This window comes from Syngnathus leptorhynchus, chromosome 17, assembly GCF_054491065.1.
Source record: "Syngnathus leptorhynchus isolate UIUO chromosome 17, UIUO_Slep, whole genome shotgun sequence".
In the NCBI taxonomy this organism is placed as follows: Eukaryota; Metazoa; Chordata; class Actinopteri; order Syngnathiformes; family Syngnathidae; genus Syngnathus; species Syngnathus leptorhynchus.
The window spans coordinates 6266289-6286585 of NC_141211.1; the positions used below are offsets into that span (position 1 = coordinate 6266289).

Sequence of the window (20297 nt, forward strand, 5' to 3'; positions counted from 1 at the left end):
AATTACATGGAATTACAAATAAAATTATGAACAATTTACCTTTAAGGAAGAGAATTTAAAAAGTAAATTTTATTCAACTTACCTCATACCAGATAAGGTGTATTTGCAGGGATATTAAATGAAAAAAAACAACAACACCAATTGCCATCCTTGTATTAAAAACAATTAAAATATAGAGTATGCAGCTACGTTTAAATGACTGAATACATTTTACAATCAGAAAAGTCAAGAACATTTAATGACAATTCGCCCTGTGTAAGTCTACAATAAACTAGATAGTATTGTAAAAGAATTTGGCATTTTATTAAATCTATTCATACACATGTATTAACTGTATACGAAACACATTTATTCTATAGCTATTATTCATCTTGGGTAGTATATTTTGCATCGGGTGTAGATTTGTGGCAATAGACCCTGTTCCATAAAAGATTGTTCTTACAGACTATATATAATATGATCATCAGAACCTATGTACAGTTTAAATTAGAGGTGTTAACAGTCCACTTTTGAGAAAACATTGAAACAATTTAAAAAGATAAGTCATAAATAAAGCAGCATTATCTAGCAATAATTTTGCACGATGAAATGTGGTAACGGGTTTTATCCCGACCTAAAGCAAATGAAGTCATAATATTTTCAGTTCATTATAAAAAATATATAATCTGCTCCTCTCCGTGTGGTTCCTCATGTCGTCAAATCCTTCTCCCCTCTTCCCATGTCATCGCAGTAAAGTCCATGTCAGTGAGAGTGACTGAGAAAAGATCCTCCACCCTCTCAGCAGCCACAGTCCCCCCTACTCCCCCTGCGACATTTGACCGCCAGGAGTTCAGTGGTCGAATTGATTTGTGGAAACGCTGCAGAAAACAAGCACGAGACACATTGTAAAGCTTCAAAGTTAGATTCATCCTGGAACATGATACTGACTTCTTTCAGTGTTCCAGTTTCCTTGCAGATGGCTACAATGGCCCAAATGAGGATCTGCAGACAGCAGGTCGTAGCCATGCACACCCCCAACGCTTTCCCCCAGCGAGGATACACGTAGCTGCCGTAACGGAGAGACGTGCTGTACATCTCAATGAAGATGTAGGTCAGGATAAACTACAACCACAAACAGAAACCGAATGAGTCGGGGGGGGGGACAACAATGTCGACTACTAACAAAGCTCATGTGTTCACTCACCAAAAGAAGAAATGGAGTGAAGAATACCCAGCATGCTTTGAAGTACAACAAAACTTTAGTGCACCAGGGAGGGCAGTAACGGATCATGTCGATGATGTCCTGGCAAAACTGGTTGACTCCTGATAAACCAAAATGACAGTTATCACCCAGAATAAAAATGAAGAGAACATGGATGACGGGCTTCGGTGAAGCGATATGGGCTACCATAGACGAAGGAGATGCCAATGCACATGAAGAGGGTGAGGATGATGAGACCAAAACTAGTGCTGAAGGAGTCAATGAGAGTGAACCAGTAAATTCCCCCCTATGACGACAAAATGGTGAGGATGGCGGTTGCAGTGTATATTTAAAAAAAGATTTTTAAAAAAAAATAAAAATACCTACATCAGTTACTAAGAGGAGACCCATCAGGTAGAGGCAACTGCAAAGCACGGCAAGAAACAACGACTTGTGCTTGGTGTTTCTTCGCAGTTGCGGAAACTCATCGAGTACGGCAGTGGTTATGCCCTCGATGTTGCCAAACTGTGACGTGGTAAAGCACAAAGGATCATCAAGTGTACAGGTCAAGACATAAACGCCAATATGTCTTACGAGCGTGTCAATCCCCAGCATGAAAAGCATCAGGAAGAAGAGCACGGACCAGAACGCTGAGCCTGGCAGAAGAGCGAGGGCCTCCGGGTAAGCAACAAATGCTAATCCGGGACCTGCAATCCAGAGGAAAACAAAAAAACATCATTTAAACAGAGAAAACACATTTTGCACACATGTGAAGTTAGAATGTACCGGAAACTGCCACGTTTTCAACCGGCACCCCTCTCCTCCACGCCATGTGGCCCAGAACTGAAAATATAGCAAAGCCTGCAAAAAAGCTTGTGAGGCAGTTTCCAGTGGTGATAATGATCGTGTCTCTGAAATGAAAAAATAATAATGAAGGGGACAACATCATTTCCCGTATTGCTCATGTAAGTGAACTCACCTGATGACATTGTTGTCAAACTTATTATAGGAGGCCATGGAAAGAACTCCTCCAATCCCGATACCCAACGAGTAGAAGATCTGTGAAGCTGCATCATTCCAAACCTTTTCAAAATGTGAGCGGGAATAGTTCAGGTCAAGGAAAAATAATCTGCGCTGGTTTGTGAAGCCATCAAGAACATTACTGCTCATTACCTGCGCGCTGGTTAATCGTTTCCAGTCGGGCGTGAGGTAAAAAGCGATGCCTTGAAGAGAGCCTTCGAGAGTAGCGCCTCTTATGATCAAAACTAGCAGGACCAAGTACGGGAATGTAGCCGTGACATAAACCACCTAAAAACCCAAAGCGACCGTGAGCACAACTGACACAAATCACACCATGATGACTTTGAAAGCGGGTGACCTTGCCAGCGCTGTGGATGCCCTTCAGCATACACAAGAAGACGATGACCCAGGCGGCCAGGAGGCACAGGGCCAGGGGCCAGCGGACAGGACCCGGGTCATGAAGGCCCGCGCTGTTCACCACACCCAGCACACGCTCGCTTAACAAAAATCAAAGCATTTGTTGAGTCTCGTGAAAATAAAATGCCTGCCGTCATGTATTTGCGCACTTACTTCCAGAAGATCTCCGAGGGGCTGAGTCTTTCCCCACTGGAGCCGTTGCAGAGGGCAGCGTTGGCGACGGCGTCACATGACCAAGGCAACGGATATTGGAACGAGCTGCCCAGGTAATAAAACGTCCACGCCATAATGACGTTGTAGTAAAGAGACACCAGCACAGCCACACACAGCATGCCAATGCCGATACCTGCAACATTAAAAATCACCAGCCTTACCGTTCCTGTTTTATGTGTTGGCGCCTGTCCCATTGAAGTGCTCGCTGAGTGTAAAGATATGATTGTATCTTGAAATGTTGGGCATTATTCAAATCTCCAGGAATGCAGTTTTTTTTTTAACAGGATAGCACATGTCCCGGCAAGTGGCCACAAGGTGACGCAAAAACCCCGCAAAATTTCCATGGTCTCTCATGACCGGGCAGGTGGCCACAAGAGGGCGCAAATTCCCCATATGTTGGCAGATATAAATCTAATAAATGTTGTGTGGTACCTTTAAGCAGAGGGCAGCATTTCCATACGGTGACCGGGCCGGCTGCTCCATACTGGCCGAGACACAGCTCCATGAGGAAGAGCGGAACACCCGTAACAAAGAGCATGATGAAATAGGGGATAAGAAAGACACCTGGGGAAAATAGAAAGACAGGTCTTGAATTTAAATACACGATTGGTGTATTGGAAAAAAATGTGGTCGAAGAAGGGGAAATAATGTCCAGTTTGTTGTTAGGAGGTTTGGGCATTACATTTACTCGAGTACATTGCACGTGAAGATGCATAGCACATAGAGTACGGATAATAAAAACAAAGGATTAGTGGAGTATTGAAGTTCAATCGAATGAATGACCAGCCAAAAATGATTACAAAGGCAGATCACACCCAGATTTGCTCAAATAGGTGTGACAAAAAGTGCAACGGCAAACACGACACATAAAAGGCATGCAAATATGCTTGATATCTGCACCCCCTCCCTTCCCCTTTCCATACCTCCTCCATTGCGATAGCAAAGGTAAGGGAACCGCCACACATTCCCTAAACCCACGCAGTATCCGAGGCAAGAAAGCAGGAACTCGTACTTCCCGCCCCAATGACCCCTGGAGATGGTGGCGTTCGAGACGGGTTCTGGACTCTGAGTTGGGGACTCGAGCTGTGATCCGGCGGTTGTGTGGTTCAGGCCGTTTGACGTATACTCATTTGAATGGATCGAATTCTACAAAGACAAAAAAATACACGAAATGTAATTGAATAACTGAGTTGAGATAATATCTCAACTTGCCATGTGAAACGCATATTTCGTGCCCATTGTTCCGCCTCACTGTCAAAGTTAAAAGGAACCATTTTCACACCTTGCCTCCAAGGGAGGAAGTTAAGATAATGGCAGTTGTTCTACTTTAGGTGGCGTCAAGTTGGGAGGTATGATTAGCAGATTTAAAAAGCGCAAATTATATAAGATGTCAGTCACACACACATTTTCAAAGGTCTTCCTGAAGCATCAACTCAGCGAGCATCTAAACTTTAGATGATACCTTTTTACATTTGAATAACAATCAAGGATAGTAAAGTGATACTTAAATCATTGCTTATATTCCTCATAAAGGTTTTATGGTGGTGACAATCTGATTTTAGAGCAGATTATTTCTACAGCATTCCCATTCATTCTTATTCTTTTCCTAATAAATCTGGAATGGATCGTGGGGCTTCTGAGTTTTGGGTTACGCTGCGAAAAGTCTTCTCCAATGCTTTGGTATAAGATTGCAAAGTTTTTCCATTTTTGGGATGAAAACGAAGTCTTCTCTGATTTCATCACTCTCCATAGGCATATGGACATATATTATTTTGGTGTCAATTTTTTTTTTAATAAAATAAACTGGACTTTTCTAACGAGGACATCATACAAATCTCTCAAGGCACATCGAATATCGATCGTTTGATTTATTTGTATAATTATTCCCAATGAATCGATTCATCAAACGTATTTTGTTGTAGCTAGAAATTCGATCCTGTGTACAAATGGGACAACATGGAAGAACAGCTTAGCATCCGAATGAAAAGAGGCAAAACTTTCTCTCAATTTAGTATAACGGCTCATTAAGATTACAAATACAAACAACGCGAGGTGTAAGTTGAAAATTGTTACAAATTGCAACGGTTTTTGTCGACAGTAATGAGTAAAACAAATATGCGGACGGACAGGTTTGACAACTTCATCTCTGCTTTGTCTTCGAGCAAGCGAGGAAATTTACCTCCTACGAATTAAACAGCATCTTAGAAAAACAAATTCAAACTATATTTATTGGTAGAATATGAAGCTTTAACACTACCTGGGTGATGCTGGGCCTGACCAAAGAGGGGCTGACGAGTTCAGCTTTGCGGCCGTCGTCCCTCATCTCCAATTCCACCCAATGGCACAGGTGGAACTTGGTTATTTAACTATTGGATCCACATGCATATTATCATTTTACGAGGCGCACCGTGACGCTCTTATGGATTAAAAAAAAAAAAAATACTTCGCCGTTTGGTTACGAGCTATTCGGAAGGCAGATACAAGTATGCAGGGGCGTGGAGGTGGAGTTTGAGGGGGGCAGGTGCCGCAGAAAAACACCTCCCACTTTCTTTGCGATGACGTCACGGAGGTGAAGCTAGTTTGCATTTAGACTGATTTGACTTTTTTTAATCTGTTCCAGGACATTTTTTTAGTTTTCATCTGTAGCATCTGCAAGTTGAATATGGAATAGAGCTTTATTATCATTGTTCAGTGCAAAAATAAAAAGATAAAAAAATACAAGATAAAAGTCTATACAAACTAAAGTACAGTCTATGTTCTAAGTGCAGTTATGTGGGATTTAACTTTAAAGGATAGATCTGCGTTTTTAAATATTTAACTATTATTCACCAATGTCAATACATTTTAATTGCATTTTTATTTTATTTTATACATTTAAAGGGACAGTGTGTGGTCTTGCCACCTAGTGGTCACTAATAGAATTAAATGACATGAATTTGAAGCATATGCATTATTCAAGAAGTTTATAGGCCATGTTTGAGCATGCCAAACAAGGAATTTTGTATTATTAAGGAATTATTGTAATACTGTTCATTTTAATGTCTGCAAAAATGAGGTATAGTGTTAGCGTAATTGTCAAATGTATAAATTGATTGTTGCAGGTTATCATGGCCAAAGTGTCAGCTGACATTTCTTTTGGTAAAAATCTGTTTTTAACACAGCTTGTATTCCGGAATACCAAAGTGTTCCTTGATAGTGTGCTGCTAATTGACTTTTTTCTTTCTTAGCAGCAACTTGCCAACACTTTAATCCACATAATCTTGTGATGCTTTTCTAAATCCATCCAATCTGTTGCGGCTCTATAATTAACAGCCCTGCTCTAGAAATCTGGGTCAGTAGATCGAAGCCCGAGTGCTGCATCGTGTGCTGAGCAAGTTTTTAACCGAAACGTGTCCCCGCTGCAGATACCCAAATGGATACCCAAAACCTGGTCATACAAAACTGGAATTTGGATTTTAACGATGACTTACGCTCATACCATCCTATTTTCCAGAGCGAGGGAAAGTCAGATCCACGTCCAAGCGTGTGGGCCGAACCAACGGGAATGAAGAGTTGCACTTCTCGATCTTTTGCCAGGGATGCTAGGATGAGACTAGATTTTTTAAAGTTTGGATCTAATTCTCAAGTGTCCTCCGCTGCCAAGGATGGGATGATGCTTCATGATGAAAAAGAAAAAGACCCAGGAACACATACTGTTTTTGACTTAGTGGATCTTCTTGAACTAAAGGATGATAAAGAGGATGACGAAAGCTGGTAGGTACTATCAAAATATATCACAAATTAAACCAAAATGGTCCAACATTTTTTTTACCGAATTAACTGGATCCCACACAGGTTATATGAATCTCCAAAAAAGCAGATATCAGAGGACAACCAGTCACCTCTGAGATGGTGTCGACACGTCTTGGATAATCCGAGTCCTGAAATGGAGGCCGCATCACGTTTACTTCGCAATCAACTAAATCAAAGTAAGCTACACAAAAATCACTTCAAACATGTCGTGACTGATCTCATCGCACTTTTATTTCCACACAGAAACAAGCGGTTCCTACAGGAGTATCTTTTACAGACAGCCTGCAGCGCAAGATCTCACAGAAAGTGCATGTGTGGATCCTCACAATGACAAAATATCTGCAAATACGACACACGATACCTCTTTGGGTATTAACGCCTGAAATAAACCTGAAGTAAATCTAACATGGACAGTAAACATATCATTCATATCCCTTTCAGATGATCTGGCTATGCCCTGTGAGTCCATAAGTACCAGCTACAAATTGCAGGACATCACAGATGTTCACCTAATGGCCCGTATACAAGAAGACAGTAAGTCCAACACAATTCTATTGTTGTCTCGATGTAACCATGACATATATGCGGTGTCCATATTGTAGGTTTACGACAGGACTCCATCTCCACGCCCGCCGGTGTTTCGGACCGAAGAAGTCCTGAGCCACAAGTAATACTTGATACGTTTACAATAGATGCAATGGGAAGAAAATACATCTTGTGTCGTCACAGGTTCGACTTCGTCAGCAAGTCACTCAGTTCAAGTTGCTCAAAAGAGCTCAAAATCGAGGTATATAAACAATTCAGATTACCTTCTCTGATGTTATCCATTTTTTTAATATCTTTGCGTGTGTTGACCTCTGAATAAACCAGCCAGGACCGAATCACCCCTTCGAACCAGCCTTCGTTCCCTCCAGGCGCTGAGAAACAGTCGAAGTTTGGACACCGACGACTACCTGCCTGATCATCAAACACCAAACACAGATTTACCATCAGGTGAGGAGAAACTGTTGTGGATGGACAGAAAATTGGAGTAAAATATCTTTTGTCTCTTATGTGAAAGCATCGACTAAGTCTAGCGACTGGTCACATTTGGTGAGAGGCTCTTCAGTCCACAAGACGGCCACGAGGGAAGTGCAGAGGTCTCAGTCTCTCAGCCCCCGGAGGATCTCTCTTCACGCTAAGAGATATCTGTCTGTTAATGCGTGTGTTTATGCTTCACCTGAGAGGTCAACAACTGCAGCTTGGGGCGGCACTTCGCCATCAACGCCAAGGTGAATCACTTCAGCCGACACTATTCGGCGGAAACATAAGGGCACATTGTTTCATTTGTTTATAAAGCCGCTGATTGGATGAGAGCGGGACGCTTGCAACGATATTGTCTTGCATTTATCCGGTTGAATTATTTCTTTTTATAGCTGAGTTACCATAGCGAACGTAATGGTGTTATGTAAGATATCTAAGCATTTGATTAGAAAGCACCAATTGTCTCTTACAGGCTTCAATTTTTTGGGAATGTACTTTACAGCTTCAAATTCAAATGTCTACCTTGTATGTGACAATGAAGAAATTATTCTTGTTTATTATTTTTCCATTGAAAGAATGTAGTTTGTGGTTACAGAATGAAATCAAATGTCTCACATAAATATAATGGGTAAAATAAGCTGTGAAATTTACAATGGGAAGCGCTGACGTGACAAGCACTTGTGAAAAATGACTCACAGAACACTGTACTAAATATTTACATGATAAATGTATTAAAAAAATAGTTTCAAACTTTCTGTCTTGATATTGATAGCAAAAAAAAAAAAGTAATCTAGTCCGAGTCCATGTCGCTGTCTCCTCCGATGGATCTGAATTCTTCGCTCTCCTCATCCTCACTGAGCTGGACCTGCGAAAGTACGGCTGGACCTCTCCGCCGTGCGTCGTCCTCTTCGTCTTCTTCCTCCTCCTCACTGTTGCCTTCATCGTGTGTGTTTTCTCGTAGCTGCCATGGCTGAAAGGCAAGGAGGGAAAAAGTTAGGGGCATTAGAAGAGACGATGTGACTCAACTATTTTCTGAAGCACTTATGCAAATTTTGCCCGGTAGCATATGGCAGGTATAATTAAGAGTATCGCAAAACAAAAAACAAAAAAGAGAACTCCTTGCTATCTCACCTGCTGTGCGTACGGCGCAGGTGTTGTGTTGTGCCTTTCCAAGTCCATGAATGACCATTTGCCCTCCTTCTCATCATACTGGAAGCCCAAAAAACATTTAGTTTCTACCTCGTAACATTTCTCTATTTGTACGTGTTGCTACTTTGCGTGCCTGAGAATGTGGCGCTGGTCCTCTCCCGCGTGTGTCATCCTCTTCGTCTTCCTCTTCCTCCTCGCTGATGCCGTCATCTTCTACGTTCCCCCTTGCTGACGGTTGCATTCGACTGCGGCTCTCCTCAAAGCTGCCGTAGCTGAGATGCAAGACAGGGACAGCGCAAACTTGTTGAATGCAGGCACAGAAATTTGCATTCAAACCTCCAAAGTTGCGACAGAATGCTTGCTTTGCAAATATTTGGCTGTGAGTTGATTTATAAGGCTCCTGGTACCTGACGTTGCTATCTTCCATGTGAGGCCCATCGTCGGCCCCGTCTGCTTCATACGACATCATGCTCTCGTCCTCCATGCCCATGCGCGCCGTCTCCTGCGCTCGCCTCGGAGGCGGTCGCACATCGACCTCTCGATCCGAGTCACTGCCGCTCTCCGATAAATGGATGGCTAGAGAAAGTGGTGAGGAAACAAACCGCAACAATGTAAAATGATTATCTTAGGAGACTCCTTGAAGCCTTAACTTACTTGAGAACGGATTGTCGCCTTCCTCCTCACTGGCGTCATCCTCCCCGTCGGACATGAGCAAGTCCTGATACAGCACGCTGGCATGAGTGTGGGGGTTGGATCTGCGCTCATTTTCTTCCTCCTGCCGGTTGTGCATGCGTCTGCGCGGAGGCAGCAACATCTCGTCGTCGTCGTCGTCATCCTCGAGATCTCCTTCGGCATCCTCGGCCTGCGTAGACGACGAGCACAGACAGGCGTGTGATGAAAACTACCATCCTTGATGGCGCTAATGTGAATAGTGCAGTACTGACAGGAGCGGGTGTTTTCGGTTTGCCGTCTTCTTCCTCAAAACCTTCAATATCCACATCCGATTCTTCTTCCCTGAGCCGTCTGCCGTGGCGAGCCTGAGATCCCAAAATAGAGTTCAAAAGCACAGACCAAAAAGACTGAGCCACTCTTACAACCTCTCAGTGAGAATGCCCGATGACTTTTTTTTGACTCTACAAACTCGACGAGCATGATAATCAGAGGATGGACTGGCGAGAGGTGGAACAAGCCTGATTACTGACTCTCGCTCCATACCTGCCCCCCTCTCTTCTCAGAAGCAACCACTAGAGGTCCATCAGAGAAAAGGCTGCTGGATGCCCTGGACGGGCCTGAAGCACCGCTGTCAAACAGATCAGCAGGCTGGCCAAACACATGGCAGAGAAGTTGCACAAAGTGACAAGAGTGAAGGAAAAGACAAAAAGGAGACACTACACATGATTGTAAAAGATGAAAGGGGGGGAGAACACAAAGAACCTTTGGAAGGATTGTTAGTAAGGAGAAAATACTGAGGGCGAGAGGAACATTATAGGGTGTGGCAAAAAAAAAAAGAGACAAGGGTGCTGGATAAAGTTCCAGTGTGTTTCCCATGAAAGCGCCACTTTCTGAACTACTCCAGCAAAATGGCGGCCCGGCTGCCGTCGTACCTGGGCTATGTAGGGGGAAGCTGAGGCCAGTCTCTCCAAGTCCATGAACGACCCTTTGGCTGCGGAGATGTCTTTATCGTCCTCGTCGTACTGGGCGCGCAAACGAGAGAGGTGTTGATGTTAGGAAAAGCAAAACAATGTTCTGTTTCGGAATGAGTTTCCTCAAATCGTCGTCAGACTACCTGTCCCATGTATGAGCCGTGAGCCATCTCCAGACTCTCAAAGTCAGCGGCGTCCAGAGCTGCCTCTTTGGCTGTGGAGATGTCCTTTTCCAGCTGTGTCAAGTGTTCATCATACTGCAGGCACAAGAGAGGAATATGATGACGACATTCCTGCTTGAAATAATTCAACGTGATTGCTACTCGTATTGCTTCGACCAGCAGGGTTACCTCATCTAAGGTCTGCCTGCACACACTGATGATATCGAGTGCTGTCTTGGTGTACGGACTGTCGCGCCCTATGAAACACACAAAAGAGATGATTCGAGCATTTTGTGCTCAAAGTCCCATGGCGAGAAATTCTCTCACCGTTGTACTTGATGCTGTTTGTGTGGATGAGAGTGACATCTGAGAGGAAGGTGTCTCTGTTTTGGTACTTGTGCTTGGAGATGTTCTGATGATTTAGAAGAGAAAAGTGGACATGTTTTGAAGAGTTAGATTACATCTCTTTTTATAACTCAAGTTTCCCCCAGAAAGTCCTTTCGCGTGTTTCGAGATTGAGATTTGTGGTCCTCACCTTGCGGATACTCTCCAGGTCCATGGGGTCTATAATCACCTTGTAATAATCAGGCACAAACTTTTTGTTGACGGGATGGTGGAACGGCCATGACTAGAGCAGAGGAAAGCGCAAATGAGCTGATAGTTGATTCGATCATCTTGAGGAACAATTTTGCTGGGGAAGGAAAACCTACATCTGGCACAACCATCATCTTCTGGGTTACGATGTTGTCAAGGATGAAGGAGAAGGCCACCTGATCGTCGTCATCGAGCAAAGGATTGATTGCTTTTTCGAGCCTAACCAGTCTGTCCTCTTTCTGTGGATGCAAAGGTCAACATCTGAATATGTTTTCGAGTTTTAAGAAACTTGACACAGAAGAAAATCAGTGCAGTCACGCTTACCTCTTTCAGCTTTGTATCACACAGATCCAACATTGATTGCGCAACTTGCGTGATCGGATGTTTCGCACCTAAAAAAGCAAAAGCACAACCCGACGTAAATGATAATAATTAAAAAAAAAAAAATCATAAAAGTGTCACTTAAGTACCATTGTATGTGGCGCTGTTCTTGAATATAAGCTCAACGGCTTCTCTGAACTCCTCCCTGGATGGATACATTCGTTTGCGGACATTCTCCCGGAGTGTCTGCAGGTCCATCGGCCGTGTGATAATTTTGTAGTAGTCCTTCACAACTTTGGCGTTTACTGGTGTGTGGAACGGATATGTCTGTTTGGAGAATAGAGAGGGATTTTTTTCAAAATGCAAATTACAAGTTGACTGAAAAGAAGGTTGTCGATCACGCTTACGTTAGGGTGGTCGCGCATGTCGTTAATGATGCTCTCCAGGACAGACGACAAGGTCACCATGGGGTCAGTGCGCCTGCGGTGGATCGCCTTGTGCGGTTTCTACAAGTATGAAAAGTTTTGTTTTTTGTTTTTTTTAAATCATCTCTTCCTTTTTTATCTTCAAACAATCTGTCAACATTATTGCTACTTGCATTCAGATAGTCGCAGTGCACGGCATTGCCAACTCGTCGCTTTTTTTTCGGAGGAAGCTGCTGCTTGGGGAACTTGAGCACCAGAGATTTTCTGCGCACCTCATCAGCACTGTTGATCCAAAAAAAAGTGGAGTAATACATGCTTTGAAAAAAAGAAGACAAATTTCAGGAAAAAACAACAACATACCTTTCAATGAGTTGCTTGCCAAGCACAATCTTTGTGCCTTCCACCTTAATCAATTCCTCGTTGTCATTGTGGATGACTGTCTTTTCTAGCTCCTCCTCCTGCTCTTCTGTCATGGCGACCGGGTTCGAAGGGGGCGCGTTGGTTTGATAGTAGAGCGGGCAAAACTTGTTCGTCCTCATGTGCCCGATGGCACCACATGCGCCGCACTTTAACTAGGGAAGAGAGGCAAACGTTGAAGAAAAATCTGCCATGGTCAAAAAAATTGTAAAGACCTATTCAATGTCATTTCAATGAGATAAGAGAGGAAGAAAAATAGAGGACTTAATCAGCAAGCTTACTTTTACCTTGAGGTCTGGTCTCTCTTTCATCTTCTTGGACTTCTTTTCAGGAGGTCCCTTGAACTTGTCTTTCTCTTGATTTCGCTTTAGTCTCCTCAGCTGCTCCTGGATCCGCCGACGCTCCTTCCTCATCTCTTCTCTGTGCTGCTCATCGAAGAGAGCAAACTTTCGTCTGAAGACACACAGACATAAGGAAAAGTTTGTTAATTTTTTAAATGGGGGGGGGGAAATAGCACTCTTGAAATCTTTCAACACTGTAAAAACGTTGGAACATAATTTCTTAAAATAACAAACGTTATGAGAAGGTTTGAATGGAATTACTGACATGAATTCATCATCCTTGGTCGTTCGGATCCTGGTGTAGGCATCGATGACGGCGGATTTGCGCACAGTCTCGCAGCGAACATATTCCTTGCCGTCTTCATCTCTGAAGGTTCTGTAGATCTTAAGTCGGCGTCCTGTGGCTGCGGAGTTCAAGCTGGTGACTGACGATGTGTCATCATCTTTGTGGGAGCTGGTGGACAATGAGCTCGCTAAAAAGAGACACAGGCACAATTGGCATTCCGTCGGTACGATCGCCATGTCGTGGGCAACGGGTGAACGAGGAACCGCGACTCACACAAGATTTTGCGGCGCTCCTTCCGCCCCTTGTTGTCACGATCGCTCTCCTCCCCCATCAGCATCCTCTGCAGCTCCCGCCGCTCTTGTTCTTCCCTTTCGCGTGACAGCTGTGAACTGGTCTTCTTGTTCTGCAGCATGTTCTCAATATTCTTTCCCATTTCTTCAAAGTCGCTATCCTCGGCTGAGCTGCTATCTGTGTCTGTGGAGAGAACTTCCGTCGACTCCAACACCCTGTGGCAAAGGACGTCGCCGCAAGGTGAGTTGAAATGTCCACAGAAAGTATCAAGAATCAACACAACTGTGTCTTACTTATTCTGCAAGTCAAAGATCCGCTGACATTCCTCTTTGTACCGCTCCTGGTGCTCGGCGACAGAGAAACGTGAACCTCTGGCGAACTTGCTCATGGGGCCTTCTCCTGAACGAGCCTGCTCGGTGGACATGGTTCTCACCACGTCAATCACTTCCCAGCGTGATAGCTTTTTTATCTAATCGACAGGAATACAAATCAGCACGATTACCTTCAAATGATTTAAAAGTGGAAACAGAAAGCACAGGGAAAGCATTGGTCTGCTAAGCTAAAAAAATTTAAAAATAATATCTAAAATGGCTGATAAACAACCTCAAAGGTATTTTTAGAGCTCACAATCTCTTCTGTCAAACATACCTCTTCTTCTGGAACGCCAAACTTGCGCAGCAGCTGCTTGGCATTTTTCAGTGACAGTCTTCTTAAATCAGCATCTGTCCCAGTCACGGTCTTCTTAGCAGGCGTTGGTTCTTTGTCATCCTGAGAAAAATAATCATACGGCCCAAAACCTCAACATCCAAGCAACATTCACCCGGGGGGAGGGAACGACCACGGATCACCCACACGCCCAGTACAACAGTCACCCATTGCACCTAAAGAAAGTTAAAAGTGAAGAGAAAATCTGTCCAAAATGTAAAAGCTGTCTGTCAGCAGGAGTTTATGATTATCGAATTTCACTTTAGGGTGATGAGAAAAAAAAAAAAAGGATGGTCATATTCAGTATTGCCTGTAAGACATTCCCACCTCATGTTGTGATAAAAGTCACCTGACCAAAACCTCCAATCAGCGTTGCCTCAACACTTTAAATGGGAAGACTTTCGAAAGACGATTTTTTTTTTTGGGGGGCATTGAGGTTGCTAGCTCGGAATTTCTGCGCTTAGTTCATCTCCCAAATTGTGTGATTGGGTTGAGGTCAGGGCCCTTAAGTACTTCCATATCAAACTCACCAGCATCAAGGCTTTATGGACATAAGTTGCATGCTGGAAGAGAAGACAACCTTTCTTATTTTTCCATATGAAATGACCATTCAGGGGGAAATGAATACCCGAACCCCTCATTGACTGCCCAATGAATTTCTAGTAAGCAGCCACATCACGCAAGCATTTCACACCTTCTGTTGAGTGGGCTTGTTGGGCACTTTGACGTAGGAGAAACCTTCTCCGCAGCCCGTCGGGTCGGCCACACCCGTAACCTCCAACAGGCATTTCCCCTTCATGGCGGAGATGAAGGCTCTTGTTGTGTTCCAGGGAGCTGTTCGCACCTAACATTCGAAAAACAATGGGTTAGTACAAACTGTATCTTATAGTGATGGACGAGATTGGAAGGTGGAGGAAAAAAAAAAACCCACCTCGTCATCAATCTTCATTTGAAAGTCCTCTTCGTTCTCCTCCTCTGGCGCAAAGAACGATTTTTCGCCATATCCGGCGTCCTGAAGTAAGGCGAAGGTGTGGTTAAAAAAAATTTGCAGCTGTCGACAGAACATGACACTCAAACTTTGAATCGCGTCACCTTGAGTCGTTGCTCGGCCACTTGCATGCTATAGTAAGAGCAGCATTGTTCTGGAGACACCATGGCTCGGATCTCTTCCTCTGTGGGCAATCTGAAATCAGGTTTCAGCACCCACCAGTTGGAATCCATCCCTGGAACAAAGATGAAGGAAAAAAAACTCCCCCGGTGAATGAACACAGAGCATCAGGGTGTAAAGATGCAGATTTTTCTTGAGCCAGCATGTCAACACGTGAAATTCAAGTTCAGTGGCGTAAACACAAAATATTCAATACCCAACAAACTGTACCTGTGCGTTTGAAGTCGGCACAAAGTTTCAGCCTTTTCCTGATGCTGCTCTCGGAATGCACCGGAAATGCTTTCTTGATATCCTCCATGCGAATTCTTCGCGGGCGATCTTTGCTCTTCCAGAACAAGCGGTAAATGAACACCTGCAAAAAGACAGTTGAGATATGGTGGAAGTGCACAGCCTAAAATTGTTCAAATGAAGTCAGGCGAGTGGTCATACTTGAAGGAAGTCTCTTATGTGGGTATTTGCTCGTTTGGAGTTGGGCCCGGGGACCTCGTACAAAGGGCAGGCCTGACCGACTACCATAATGTCCACGATTTCTCGGATGTAGTAGCCGTGGCGTGTTCTGATGACGAGAAAATCTGTCTCGGGCATTTTGTGCAAGTAAATGGGGGAGCGGAAAAGGTTGTTTTCAAAAGCCTAGAAGGGGGGAAAAAAAAAATATCACGTGAATTAGTAAAAAGGTTATGATTACAAATCCTCAATGGAATAGTAAGTGCTTTAATGCTGACTTGGAGCAGCTGTCCAGGATGCAGAGAACCAAGAAAAGGCGACGTGTGACAGTAGACAGTTTCTCCATATTTGCAATCTGGCGCTCCAGGATCCTTTCCAGGTTTCTGCATAATGGAGATTCCAATTAATAGCAAAGATGTTTGACAATTGTAATCATCCAAAGCCACCGAACACGGCACCCACTCTTTTGTAGTAGTTTTTAATTTTGGTGGCCATGCCGACTTGCATGATGAGAGGGGGGTATTCTTCGCTGTACTCTGCCAGGATCAGATCTCCATCTTTGCCCGTCAAATCCTGCGGGGTGCGCATGAAGAACATGTCTCCTCCTCCCGAAGCCTGCCGCTCCTGCTCTCGCATCTGTTTGGACATTCACGCCATCCGTTGCTTAGACGCGGCGGAGGTACGAGAGCAAATTTTAAGTCTGGTCTCACCTTCGCCTTCTTCTTAATGTGCTTGAGCAGAGGTTGGACAGGATGTGGACCGGGTTGAGCCAAAGGACCAAAAGAATACTTCTTGAATGTGGACCTGTGGAACTGCCGCAACTTCATGGGCCCCATGTGGGTGGGGAAGAAGGGCTGCCTCAGCTCCAAGGCTGGGATGGAATGCTGCTCAAGATACGTGTTACTCGTTAAAATCTCTCACACAATTACATACATGTTACTTCGTGTAACTTTAGCTCACCTGAATGATATTACCGCCAAACGTCCCCCTCAGACCTTGCTGTTTGGGGTAGTAGAATTCGTCATTGGAGAGATTCCAGGGGTCCTTGACCTCAGGTTGCGACATGTTCTGAGTGGAGAGAAAACATTGAACGCACTGCAGCTTTGTAGGAAGTGAAAGGTGAGGATGACTTACCTGTTGCGGCTCATCTTTTATCACCCCAGTTTTCCCAAGCAGGATGCGACTCTTTTTAATTGCCGTTTCCTTCTTGTTCTCTTTTGACGGGGAGTGAGATGTCGACGCTTCCTTTTCATCGGGAATTTCTAAATTTCCAAGAAAACATTGAAGAAAATTTGAATTTATATTTTAAAAATAGGACAAGATGGAGGAAAAACAGTAGTTGTACTGGATTGGATTTTTTTCATTATTACATACTGTTGCGGAGGAAAAATACCTCCCATCTGACGTGAACATACCAAGAATGATATTCTCATCATTGGGATCCAGTGTGAGAACCGGAGGAGTGAGTAAGTGATCCATTTCTTGATCATCCCAGATAATGTTGTCTTCCCAGCGTCCATAAACTAACTCTTCGTTGTCAATGGGGAAAATTGAGAACCAAGGAGTATCATCATCTTGATTGGCTGCAGAGGAATACATACATACAGGTAAGAAAAAAAAAAGAAAAAAAAAAGAAAAAACATCTTTGTAGTTTTGGTGTAATTTCTAGCAAACTCACATTGATGATCTTGACTGTTTTTGTCCCGCTTCAAGCCGGTTATGGACAAGATTTTGGGCATAAGAGGAGGGGTCGATGGGACCAATTGCGAATTACTTCTCGTCAGACCTAAAAAATTGAACAGATACGCATGAAAATTGTCTATGAACAGCTCATTTTTTCAACTTGACATCTCACCTTGTTGTGCGTTATAAGCATTAGCATTGCGGGTCATGCTTGTGGGTAACCACCCTGCAAGACTGGCACGTTGAGTCTTGGTGCCCTTGTGCTTTACATCCTCCCCGTTCCAGATAATGTCATCCTCCCACTGCAGTTGCGTCACCATCAAGAAGACCTCGTTCTCCAGGGCTAATTTGTCCTCCTCTGTCTCGTTATCGTGGCCGTCGTGACCCTGCAAATACAGTGATGATAAAATCGCAAGTGCAAGCTAATTCTGCAGTATAACTACAAGTGGCCGCCAAGCAACCTCCTTCGCGGTCCTTGTCGTTTCTTCATGTGGGCTTTGCTCATGAGGATCGCTGGACTCCATTTCCTTCAGCTTCAGCCCGTAATTAAAATTACTCCCATCCTCGGAGACCCCCATCATGTCATACCAGAGCTGGGCGGGCCCATATCGCCATTCGGCAACTTTAGGCCGTGATTCTGTCTCCTTGTCGCCGTCGCAACAGGTTTGTGAGAACTTGGACTCCACGGGTGCCATCATGGTTATCTGATATCATAGAAGATCAGTAATAAATTACACAATGGTATAAATAAAGCTGATATTTTGAGGATACTATTGGATACCTTTAAATTGAATATTTACCTCATCGTCCGAGAGACACTGCTCAGGGGGTGGAGGGGTAGCGTACTCGTAAACCCACCCAGACTTTTTTTCCTGCCCTTCCTCCACAAGCTCTCCCTCGGGCGGAGGAGTCCCAGACTGGACATCCCGGTGCTTCCGCTTCTTCTTCCTTCGGGCGCTCCTCCATACCGACGGCATGTTTTTCCCTGGGCCAAATAGCCGTAAGAACCTCAGAACCTGACAGGAAATCCAAAAGACTCGCTGTTAGTTCTTAGTATGTGTGAGATGATGTCAAGGGAAAGGATACATTACTTTTCCAGGTCTAAATTCTGGGAAGAGCTCTGTGACACCAGGTAGCGCTTTGGCAGCATCTTTCTGCATGATGCCAGCAAGCGGGAGGGTGAGGCTGTCCGGTTCGCCTCCGGGCCCGGAAGCCAGGCCGGGGCGGTCCGATTCCGACTCCGAGTCGGAGGAACTGCTGAAATCAACCTTTTCGGCAGTAGAGGATGGTGCGATGATAGACGGCAGGATGATACCATCACCCTCTTCCCCGACTGTGAGGAGAAGCAGGGGCAAAATGTAATTGTTCTGAAGCAGGAATCCTTGCCTTAAAATATCTTTCTTTATATTCAAGCGTACAGTTTGACTACACACCAACAGACCTAGGTAAAAAAAACAATAATTCATACCATTTGCACTCTGAGATGCGGGCTCTTCTTTTTTAGCGGGTGTTGAAAAGCTTGGAGGTGGGGGAGGAGGCATGAGCTTGGAATCAATATCCTCGCAGTCAGCATCGTAGTCATCTTCATCATCTGCAATTATTGAATTTGATAAAAACATCAACATAATTTCATGAAAGGTTTCTGCTTCTACCGATATAGAAACTCTACTATAAACAATGGGAAGGATATTGTAATATCACCTGCTTTCCTGCAGGGCTGCAAAGATCCCATGGCTTGTCGATACTTCCGTGTTTCATCCTCAGCAACCTCACTGATGTCAGAATAATCAACTGCATCTTCAGTACTTTTCACCCAACCTTGACGAAGAAAACACTGAATAAAAAAAATGACATTCCACTAGTATTAATGCAATGGTACTCCGATGCACTTACCTTCAGCATCCACATTGGTGGGTGTTTTACTTTCCTCTTGCTCATCATCCTCATGGGAGGTGATCTCTGTGATGAGGGAGCTCAGACCCAGATTACCCAAGCCAGCCAGATGCTTTTTGGACTCCTGGGTTTAAAAACCGACACCATTAAAACAAGCAGTCGTGGAAAAGTGGTTAAGATGGTCTCTTACTGTTACTGTAACATTATGTTTGTGTTTGAAAGACTAACGTTGTCCAGGACACTGTCATCCTCGAGTTGGCCATCTTCATTTATGTTCCCAAACAAGAAGCCAGTAATGGAGAAAGGGCGATCTTGGTCCTCATCACTGTCGGAGTCGGACATTCTGAGAAAACAATGTTAACATTGACAACATTACATAAGTACTTATATAGCTTAAACTTGTGTAAAACATATTACTGATGATTATGCAGGTTTAACTTTTGCAGACGATAACAGGTTAGCTGCGATGAAAACAGCAGTTTCCTCTTACCTTACGGGATTTCTATCAGATTTGTCTCCAAGAGGCTTGATAATAAACCTGTTGAGTATTTTACAGACGCTGTGCTAGCCAACAATTTTACAGTCTAATGTGTCAATAAAACATTGACACATTTGCTAACAACATCGCAGCGAGGCGATGTTTTTTTTTTGGCCACGGGTTTTGAAAGGTTTCACGAAACAGGAAATAAATTATAAATTAAGTTGCAGTCCTTAGTGACTTAAGACTGTATTTGTTGCTATTTAAAAAGCGTCCGCTGAAAGCTTGTTGCAGCTCGACATTTAGCAACAATCGTATAAACCGGAAGTAGGACAATTATTTCCGGTGTAAAATCGAACCAAAATTCCCACCTACAGGGGGCGATGTGGCTCATGCCTCGCGTTTGAAAATAGGACTACAGACGAGAAGAAGACTACTGATATTTACGTTAACAGCGTGAACCTGGGGTAAACCTGTGCAATTCACAACACTTAAATTAACGTGATCTTATACTGCCCTCATGTGGCCAAATTCGGGATATCAGAAGGAGCAACTGTCTAATTGTGTTCTATTATCATGAATGTATGGTTTTGTTTTTATAATATATGTGAAGTATCTGTGTTTTTTTTTTTAATTCACACTCTCTTGTTTAG

At 43.9% G+C, this 20297-nt stretch overlaps 3 protein-coding genes across 3 annotated transcripts; 1 reads left to right on the forward strand and 2 right to left on the reverse strand.

Annotated features, from left to right (window-relative positions):
* Positions 1-137: 137 nt before the first annotated feature.
* On the reverse strand, positions 138-5331 carry slc6a7 (solute carrier family 6 member 7). Its single transcript, XM_085936439.1, has 14 exons — positions 5088-5331; positions 3754-3976; positions 3263-3394; positions 2771-2963; positions 2559-2697; positions 2354-2488; positions 2160-2263; positions 1967-2091; positions 1775-1887; positions 1568-1705; positions 1388-1487; positions 1184-1302; positions 928-1101; positions 138-857 (listed from the first exon to the last, which is right to left on the reverse strand). Exons 1-14 carry the CDS (start codon positions 5151-5153, stop codon positions 696-698), a joined length of 1923 nt encoding a protein of 640 aa, XP_085792565.1. The 5' UTR covers positions 5154-5331; the 3' UTR covers positions 138-695.
* A 911-nt stretch (positions 5332-6242) lies between these two features.
* On the forward strand, positions 6243-8162 carry LOC147043429 (uncharacterized). The gene is made up of 8 exons (XM_085936147.1): positions 6243-6583; positions 6665-6798; positions 6866-6991; positions 7064-7156; positions 7225-7289; positions 7352-7409; positions 7493-7615; positions 7683-8162. Exons 1-8 carry the CDS (start codon positions 6243-6245, stop codon positions 7895-7897), a joined length of 1155 nt encoding a protein of 384 aa, XP_085792273.1. The 3' UTR covers positions 7898-8162.
* Positions 8163-8168: 6 nt separating this feature from the next.
* taf1 (TAF1 RNA polymerase II, TATA box binding protein (TBP)-associated factor) lies at positions 8169-19998 on the reverse strand. The gene is made up of 45 exons (XM_085936149.1): positions 19657-19998; positions 19395-19509; positions 19167-19290; positions 18975-19091; positions 18742-18864; positions 18365-18606; positions 18074-18289; positions 17735-17977; positions 17446-17659; positions 17269-17376; positions 17006-17173; positions 16725-16852; positions 16551-16658; positions 16301-16474; positions 16053-16226; positions 15869-15973; positions 15576-15776; positions 15357-15498; positions 15071-15201; positions 14910-14990; positions 14673-14822; positions 14509-14541; positions 13922-14041; positions 13567-13742; positions 13256-13488; positions 12962-13169; positions 12637-12808; positions 12299-12510; positions 12112-12220; positions 11921-12019; positions 11663-11840; positions 11517-11584; positions 11309-11431; positions 11134-11226; positions 10926-11010; positions 10788-10855; positions 10581-10694; positions 10399-10488; positions 10010-10114; positions 9739-9831; positions 9449-9656; positions 9202-9370; positions 8928-9066; positions 8777-8854; positions 8169-8615 (listed from the first exon to the last, which is right to left on the reverse strand). The coding sequence occupies exons 2-45, from the start codon at positions 19506-19508 to the stop codon at positions 8436-8438; spliced, it is 6216 nt and encodes a 2071-aa protein (XP_085792275.1). The 5' UTR covers position 19509; positions 19657-19998; the 3' UTR covers positions 8169-8435.
* Positions 19999-20297: the final 299 nt, after the last annotated feature.

What these genes read in the sequence shown, in the direction of transcription:
- taf1 (XM_085936149.1), bottom strand. Translation starts at nt 19,508, where the DNA reads ATGTCCGACTCCGACAGTGATGAGGACCAAGATCGCCCTTTCTCCATT. An exon ending in TGCCGACTTCAAACGCACAG is followed by an intron (nt 15,202 to 15,356) that starts GTACAGTTTGTT and finishes TCTTTGTTCCAG; the next exon opens with GGATGGATTCCAACTGGTGG. An exon ending in GGCAAGCAACTCATTGAAAG is followed by an intron (nt 12,221 to 12,298) that starts GTATGTTGTTGT and finishes TTGGATCAACAG; the next exon opens with TGCTGATGAGGTGCGCAGAA.
- slc6a7 (XM_085936439.1), bottom strand. Translation starts at nt 5,153, where the DNA reads ATGAGGGACGACGGCCGCAAAGCTGAACTCGTCAGCCCCTCTTTGGTC. An exon ending in ATGCTGCCCTCTGCTTAAAG is followed by an intron (nt 2,964 to 3,262) that starts GTACCACACAAC and finishes TTAATGTTGCAG; the next exon opens with GTATCGGCATTGGCATGCTG. An exon ending in TGAAAACGTGGCAGTTTCCG is followed by an intron (nt 1,888 to 1,966) that starts GTACATTCTAAC and finishes TCTGGATTGCAG; the next exon opens with GTCCCGGATTAGCATTTGTT.
- LOC147043429 (XM_085936147.1), top strand. Translation starts at nt 6,243, where the DNA reads ATGGATACCCAAAACCTGGTCATACAAAACTGGAATTTGGATTTTAAC. An exon ending in AAAGAGGATGACGAAAGCTG is followed by an intron (nt 6,584 to 6,664) that starts GTAGGTACTATC and finishes GATCCCACACAG; the next exon opens with GTTATATGAATCTCCAAAAA. An exon ending in CAAAAGAGCTCAAAATCGAG is followed by an intron (nt 7,410 to 7,492) that starts GTATATAAACAA and finishes TGAATAAACCAG; the next exon opens with CCAGGACCGAATCACCCCTT.